This window comes from Diabrotica virgifera, chromosome 5 (genome assembly GCF_917563875.1).
Source record: "Diabrotica virgifera virgifera chromosome 5, PGI_DIABVI_V3a".
In the NCBI taxonomy this organism is placed as follows: domain Eukaryota; kingdom Metazoa; phylum Arthropoda; class Insecta; order Coleoptera; family Chrysomelidae; genus Diabrotica; species Diabrotica virgifera.
Window position 1 is genome coordinate 6300515 of NC_065447.1, and position 7769 is coordinate 6308283.

The following is a 7769-nucleotide window of genomic DNA, read 5'->3' on the forward strand; positions in this document are numbered from 1 at the left end:
TTTCATACACTTAATGTGAGAGTCCATCAATCCCTTTCTAGACAGATAATGTTCTTTAAAATGCAGTCAATTTTATGTCATTTATTTGTTTTTTGTATTTTCACTAAATGCAAACGTTTATTAAGAGGAAACAGTAGTGATCAACAGGTAGCGAAAACGCGTTCCAAGATTGCGACTGTAATTTTGAATATTTTTTCGAGATATTTGGCACACTTATTCGTAATATAATAAAGAATGGCGGTACAGAGCCGAATTTGAAAAATATATTAATATGTGGAAATTACTCTGTAATTAAATACAATATTAAAAAAACGAGCCTGTACCGCCATTAAGAAGAACAAAAAAATACACTTTCTTCAAATAAACTTTTTTATCCGATGCCTAGATTTTGTGTCATTTTGGAACTACTAAAATTTTTTATTTCATTAGTAGTTCCAAAATGACACAAAATCTAGGCATCGGATAAAAAAGTTTATTTGAAGAAAGTGTATTTTTTTGTTCTTCTTAATGGCGGTACAGGCTCGTTTTTTTAATATTGTATTTAATTACAGAGTAATTTCCACATATTAATATATTTTTCAAATTCGGCTCTGTACCGCCATTCTTTATTATATTACGAATACGTGTGCCAAATATCTCGAAAAAATATTCAAAATTACAGTCGCAATCTTGGAACGCGTTTTGGCTACCTGTTGATCGCTACTGTATCACCTTAAGAAACAGACTAACTCCCGTGGAACATGGTAGATAGCCCAGTTAGTTAGAGTATAGGCAGGGATAGTTTAGATCGTGGGTTTAAACCCACCTTATGTGAGTTGTTTATTAACATATAGCAATATGCTAGTGGGTAACTGCGAGACTTGCAAGACTCTTGTTGCAAGACCAAGACTGGGAGTGCAATACCAAGACCAAGACCAGGTGTACTGGTGCAAGACCAAGACCAAGACTGTCCAAGTCTCGTCTTGGTCTTGCATTTGGGCAAGACTAGACAGCATGTTCTCATGCGTCTTCCACTTTGTTTTTGCTTCTAATCAATGTTTTGTTCTTTTGTCTATAAGTCTCACCCCGAGCATTGAACCTTCCACCGCTCTTTACATATGCCTTTACAATCTTATTCATATTATTATTAGACAGTACCTAGTTAAGGAAATGTCTTTGATACATTCTCATTTAGATTAGACTCGATTAGACATGGAAATATTTATTTGAAGACGTCCTAAAATGATATCACACAACCTTATTTAAACTATAGTAAATTACCGTCTACATTACTACCTGATAATAATATTAATAATTATAAACAAGTGATTATTTTAGACGGTCGGTTTTCCCCTATCACTTGTTTGCGTAAACTGTTTTTTAAGTGAGTGTTGTATGTATAAAAACGTCGAATGCACCTTATTAAGCACACTATAAAATTTAGTTAATCAAGAAAAATGTTGAAATTAGTGTTGGCTTTATGTGTCATTGTTGTGCTCTACGAGGCAGAGGCATGCACCCTTGCACCAGGAGGTAAGTTCAATAAAGTAATCAAATTTGTATTCTTCTTCTTCTTCAAGTGCCCTGTCCGTTGCGAACGTTGGCTATTAACATGGCAATCCTGATCTTGCTTACGGCACTTCTGAATAGTTCGACTTAGGCTTGTGTAGTTCATGAACGAACTAGTTCAAAGATCCGGCTCCGATACGTGAACTAAATGAACTAGTTCGCCAGAGCTGGCTTAAACCACTCACTCGCTCAATAAGTCGTTTATTTCTCGGAGCCCGAAGCTTCGCGTTTCGTTCGTTTATCAGTCAGGAGCGGTTCAATTTTCCGAGTCGAGTCGAGCCGCGACGAACGAAGTATCTGAGCTATGGAGCTGACCGGGTAGGAAGGACAAGCGTGAACAAAAGAAAAGAACTATGAACTAATATCTAAGTGAACGATGAGTTGACGTGGGTTAGCATTGAGCATTTTTTAAATAAATACAATTTAATTTGTCCTTTATTTTCTTATTAATGAATTTTGACCACATCCTTTAAAAAACGAATACTAAATTTTGTAATACAATATTTATAATGTTAATATAAAATCGAAGTTATCAAAAATAAACTTGTGCACAAACGATAAATCAATCTTACTTTTGCTCATCTGTAAATAAATCTCTCATATATGTAGCTCTTTGCGCTAATGAACTAGTGAACTAAAAGAGCGACCTAGTTCACTTCTCACATTTGAACTAAACTGAGCGCTCCTTATAATGAACTATTATGCCCAAGCCTAAGTTCGACCGATGTGAGCCCGAACCACTTCCGCAGATTTTTTAGCCACAAGTGTCTTCTTCTGCCTGGCCCTTGCTTACTGTCTATTTTCCCCTGGATAATCAAGTTTTTTTTTGTTTAATTGAGGCCCCTAGAACAGGGGTCACCAATTAGTTTCCCTGGGGGTTCGTTTCGAAAACCTATGACACTTCCGGGGTCCGGATTTAATGCTGCCTTTGTCTGGTTGTTCTAATTCGGTTTCTTTACGGATTCTTGTTAAAAAATATCCCCTACAAACAAATCAGAAGGGTGCTGGGCGAAATTTTTGGGCAGATATTGTTTAACAATTTTTTTAATAAATTCAAAACATCACCTTTTTTGCCCCCGAAAATATGTTGTCATCATTTTTGCTTCATCTTAAACAATCTTTTGTTTCATCTTCTGTCATTTTATCAAATCTTGAGAGTTTTCAAGCATCGAAAATACGTATTTTCGCATTTTTCAGATTTTAAATCGCTTATAATTCGAAAACTATCAACTTTTCAGAAATATGACAAGAGACCTATTTTGTTTAGAATTACCTAAAAATACATTTTCCGAAGCAAAAAGGTAATTTTGAATTTGTTTAAAAAAATTGTTTCACCTGGCACCCTTCTGATTTGTTTAAAGAAGACATTTTTGAACAGGAATCCGTAAAGAAATCGAGCCAGAAACATTTTTCATACGAAAGTGGCCTCACATATGGAAAGGAAAACTAATAATATCTGTCACTGTAGACTTAAAGTTTTCCTGGTACAGCAAATAAAATATAAATTCATTGTGTATTGTTTTGATGTTATTATCAGTATATTTTGAACACATCAGTATTGTAAATTGTTACTGAGAATATTTTAAAAGTTAGGAATTTATATTTTGAATGCGAATGAAATTTTTAGACATCTTCAGTTTTGTGCATAGTTATTAACTGTTTTTAAATCCAGTTATTGAAACTGAAGATTAAAATAAATAATCATAGTACAAAATAGTAATTAACATGTTATCTTGTCTACATTAGTTTCAATGCAAGCTGTTTGTTGCAAACTTATTAAATCTGAAAATTATTTTAATTAAATACACAGCTGAAAAGCACTCCCACTTAACATATAGTAGAGAGGAAATGAATATAAAAAATCGCTAATGACAATTTTACATTACAGTTTACTTAAATTCAAAATTAATGATTATAGTAAGTATAACAATAAGGGGAAAAACTCTTTACAAAATTATATTATCAGAGAGAAAAATGACATTTTTATTATGTACAACCTGTCTAAAGTTTGGAGTGAGTTTAGTGCAACTGATTCTCATTAGGGAGTTGAGATATTCATCTGTTAGCTGAGATCTGTACCGACTCATATCGAATAAAGCTCATTCTTGATAAAGCGGCTTCGCACACATAAGTTGAGCCAAACATAGTACACAATTTCAGGGCCAAACATTTTCAAAATTGCCAAACACTAGGTATATTCTGAATTTAATGGCGGTCCGCACAAAACTAGCCCACGGTCCGAATGCGGACCGCGGTCCGCTAATTGGTGACCCCTGCCCTAGAACACAATCGGTGTAAGTGACAATTTTTAGGAGATTGGGTTAATAGGGGAGTGCATATAGATTTTCACTTCGGAAAAAATCAAACAAGATAGAACTTTTGTAATTTCATTAAGAAATGTTTAATAAACAACATATCAAAAAGTTCTACTCGAGAAGTGGGTGCTTCATTTTTTATTAAACAAATGAATTACGAAATTAGATGTTTTTTTAAATAACTCCGAAAATATAAATTTTAGAAAAAAACTGACTTGACCATTGAAAAATTCAGAAAATTTTACGAAAAGAAACCTTATATAAAGAATTTTCTAAAATAAACCTGTAGCTTCCATCATTTTTTATTTATAACGCTAAAGTCACCCTTCTCACAAACATTGGCGCACTGTAAACTAACGTACGGCGAAGTGCACGGTTGAGTTATTTTAATGCAATTCTTTAACTAATGGACCAAATGAAATTTTACAAATTGAACATGAATGAAGAATAATTAAGCTATCTTATGGTTATAATAGAAGGAAATTAAATGTATGGGCATAAGTACGGTGTGGGCGGAAAGTGAGCCTTACATGAATTTTGTTTAAAAATTATTTAAAAATGTGTAACTAATACAATTTTTCTTATAAAACTCTCAATTTTGCACAGCTTACCTTTCAAGCATCTTACTAAATGATGTTTCAAAAAAAAATCTCAAAAATTTAATTCAAATGATATGCCGTCTCAAAAAATGTAATTTTTTAAATCTTTGTAGTTTTATAGAATTACCACCAATTTAAGACGGTATTACTCAAGTTTGAACAGATATATTACAGTTTTATAAGTGTTTTTTTAAGCTTAGGATGTAATCTTTAAAATGCACTGAATTATTTTACTTTAAAAACGAAATAAACTATTTCTTTTTAAGAAAATTAAGAAAGATAACAAAAATGTAATACAAAAACCGAAAATTACCAGCTAAAAAAATGTTTATACAAAGTGATCAAAACTTTTTTCTGTAAAACTTACCTAAAATACATTTAATAATAAGCTTCAACAATAATAAATGTTCAGCAAAAAAATTTTTTTAGCTCTTATACAGTATGTCTGCGTAACTTGGAACCTATTAATAACTTTTTTATTATCAGTTTTACGAAAAAAAGTTATTTTTTATAAAATACTCTGCATCGTATATAATCTAAGATGTAATCATAAAATATCAAATTTAATTAATGTTATACGAGGTATGTCAAAAAATATGAATTTCACTCAAGAGTAAAGTACCTTTACATTTCACAATATCGAAAATTGTTATTAAGAAAAGTTGTTTGGAATTAAAAAATTTGTTTTAGTGTTCAATTACATCCTTCTAATTAAAATATTGAGAATAATAAAGGCACTTAACTCTTAAGAAAAATTCATACTTTTTACATACCTCGTATAAAATTTAAAAAGTTTAATATCTGATGGTTGTTTCTTATATTTTAGACCAGGGAGAGCATTTTATGAAGAATAACTTTTTTTCGTAAAAGTGATAATAAAATAGTTATCATAATTATAATAAAATGATGAGTATCCGTAATTTGAGAAAAAATTGATTTTTTTTTTCGATTAGAATGATGTAATTGTATATTTAGACATAGTTTCTAATTCCAAACATCTTTTCATAATAGTATTTTTTGATATTCTGGAATATAAAGGTACTTTACTCTTTAACGAAATTTATATTTTTGACATAACTCGTATAAAATTGATAAAATTTGGTATCTAATGGTTGAGTTTTAGATTTTTGACTATCCAGAGCATTTTTATTAAGAATAACTTTTTTTCGTAAAATTGATAATAAAAAAGTTTTTCATGTGGTTGAATGATGAATTTAACGATATTTTTAAAATTGTTGTTCTGAAGCTATTTTCTTGTGGCATTTTTACAATTTTAACTATTTAGAATGGGAAATAAGCCACAATATTATTAAAAAATGATTTTTATTAACGTTTCGACGCCCAAAACGAAACGTTAATAAAAATCATTTTTTAATAATATTGTGGCTTATTTCCCATTCTAAATAGTTAAAATTTTTAAAATTATTTATACAAAACAATTGTTATTGTTTAAACAATTAATAAACAATTAGCGGCCAAATCTGCGAGTAGAACTTTTTAATTTAACATGTATATAAACTAACAAAAAAGTTTTAGAAAAATATAAGCTTGTTTGAATTTTTCAGAAAAAATGCATATTTTCGTTCTAATTGCACTCCCCTATAGTACAAAAATGGACTCTCACCAGGGGCGTAACAGAGGGCCCCGCAGCATGAAGCTTGCGGGGGGCCCCAATCGCTTAAGGGCCCCATCTTGTCATCTGATATTACGTACGAATTGCAGAACTCGCTATCGCTCATTCTGCAAACTTTCACATGCGTGCCTTAAACGTGTACTTTTAATACTTACATCATAAATAAATTAAAAACCTCTAATAATCTATCCTACTTTACAATTTAAACACCAAACAGTTTTTTTACATAAATGATGTGGTTGATTATATTTTAAATAACTTATGTGAAGTAAAAAAACTCCCTGGTGTAGTTGGTATAAAATTTAATTAAGAATTAAAATTCTAAAAAATCCAAAAGGATTACATTCATTGTTCAGAACGTTTTCTTACTTATCAGTCCATCATCAGTGAGATCCGTGTCCCTGCAAAATCGCCACAATTCCAAACACTGCACTGGTTGGGTTAAATGTTCAAACTACATGTTCAAAAGTCACATTATTTTCTTGTATTTATAATTTAGTTTGAAGATTTAACCCAACCAGTGTTTGACATTGTGGCTATTTTGCAAGGGCACGGAGCTCACTGATGATGGACTGATAAGTCCGAAAACGTTCTGAATAATGAATGTAATCCTTTTGGATTTTTTAGAATTTTATTTCTTAATTAAATTTTATACCAACTACACCAGGAAGTTTTTTTACTTCACGTTAAGTTATTTAACTAGATGGTATACAGCCAACTTTTGGGAACTATCCCGTTTTATTTATGATTATATTTTATTTATAGTGCATATTTTACTTTATAGGAATAAAATGCCTTGAGTGCACAAGACCTAATGAGTTCTACAGTTGCGGAAGTGCTTGCCAAACAACCTGCCGCAATCTGGGCAAACCATGTCCCATCATAAACATCAGATGCAACGATGCTTGTTACTGCATAAACGGATATGCTAGAAACGATAGAGGAGTCTGTATTCCTATCAAAAACTGCCCCCGATTGCCTCCATACTAATAATTACTTATACGGTTATATAGATTTTGAGTGTTTTAAGTATTGATTCAAAAACAGGAATCTTGTAAATAAAGATGCTATTCTTTGTTACTAAATATAAGCAGTATGCTCAAAGTTTTTGTATCAAAACATGTTTAAAATAAACAATTTACGCAAAATAAAACAGTTCCTATTTGTTATTTTCCTTCCTTAAAGTGATTTTTAGCTTACCAGTTTATATCCCTTTGCTACGCATTCAAATTATACGCATTTGCTACGCATTAACTAATCATCCAAAGAAATATTGAGGACAAGAGAGGAGTAGGTCGCAAAAAAATGTCATGGATGTGAAATATAAAGAACTGGACAGGCATAAATAACACTGGCGAAATTTTGCGTGCCTCAAACGACAGAAGTCAGATAATTCTCCAACGCACTATACATAAGAAGAAGTTTCTTTCCCTTGGCTCGTTTTGTCTCTCTTGATTCTTTTTATTAAATCTCAATGTGATATCCTATGTCTCCTTTTCTTTTACCTATTGTAATCGTTTCTTTCATATTAAACTATACTATAGTTAAAGCATTTGTTCTTCTCTTGGTATCTTCATTTAGTATTCTTCTTTAAAAGCTTTTCTTCTTCTCTGGAAGCCCTCTGTTGTACATCGGTCGTACTGCAGTAAATTGGCTTTGATTGTAAATTTTCTA

The 7769-nt window shown here is 31.3% G+C and overlaps 1 protein-coding gene across 1 annotated transcript; it reads left to right on the plus strand.

Moving 5' to 3' along the window:
- Positions 1–1354: 1354 nt before the first annotated feature.
- On the plus strand, positions 1355–7248 carry LOC114341062 (inducible metalloproteinase inhibitor protein-like). The gene is made up of 2 exons (XM_028291882.1): positions 1355–1512; positions 6880–7248. Exons 1-2 carry the CDS (start codon positions 1437–1439, stop codon positions 7083–7085), a joined length of 282 nt encoding a protein of 93 aa, XP_028147683.1. The 5' UTR covers positions 1355–1436; the 3' UTR covers positions 7086–7248.
- The last annotated feature ends 521 nt before the right edge of the window (positions 7249–7769 follow it).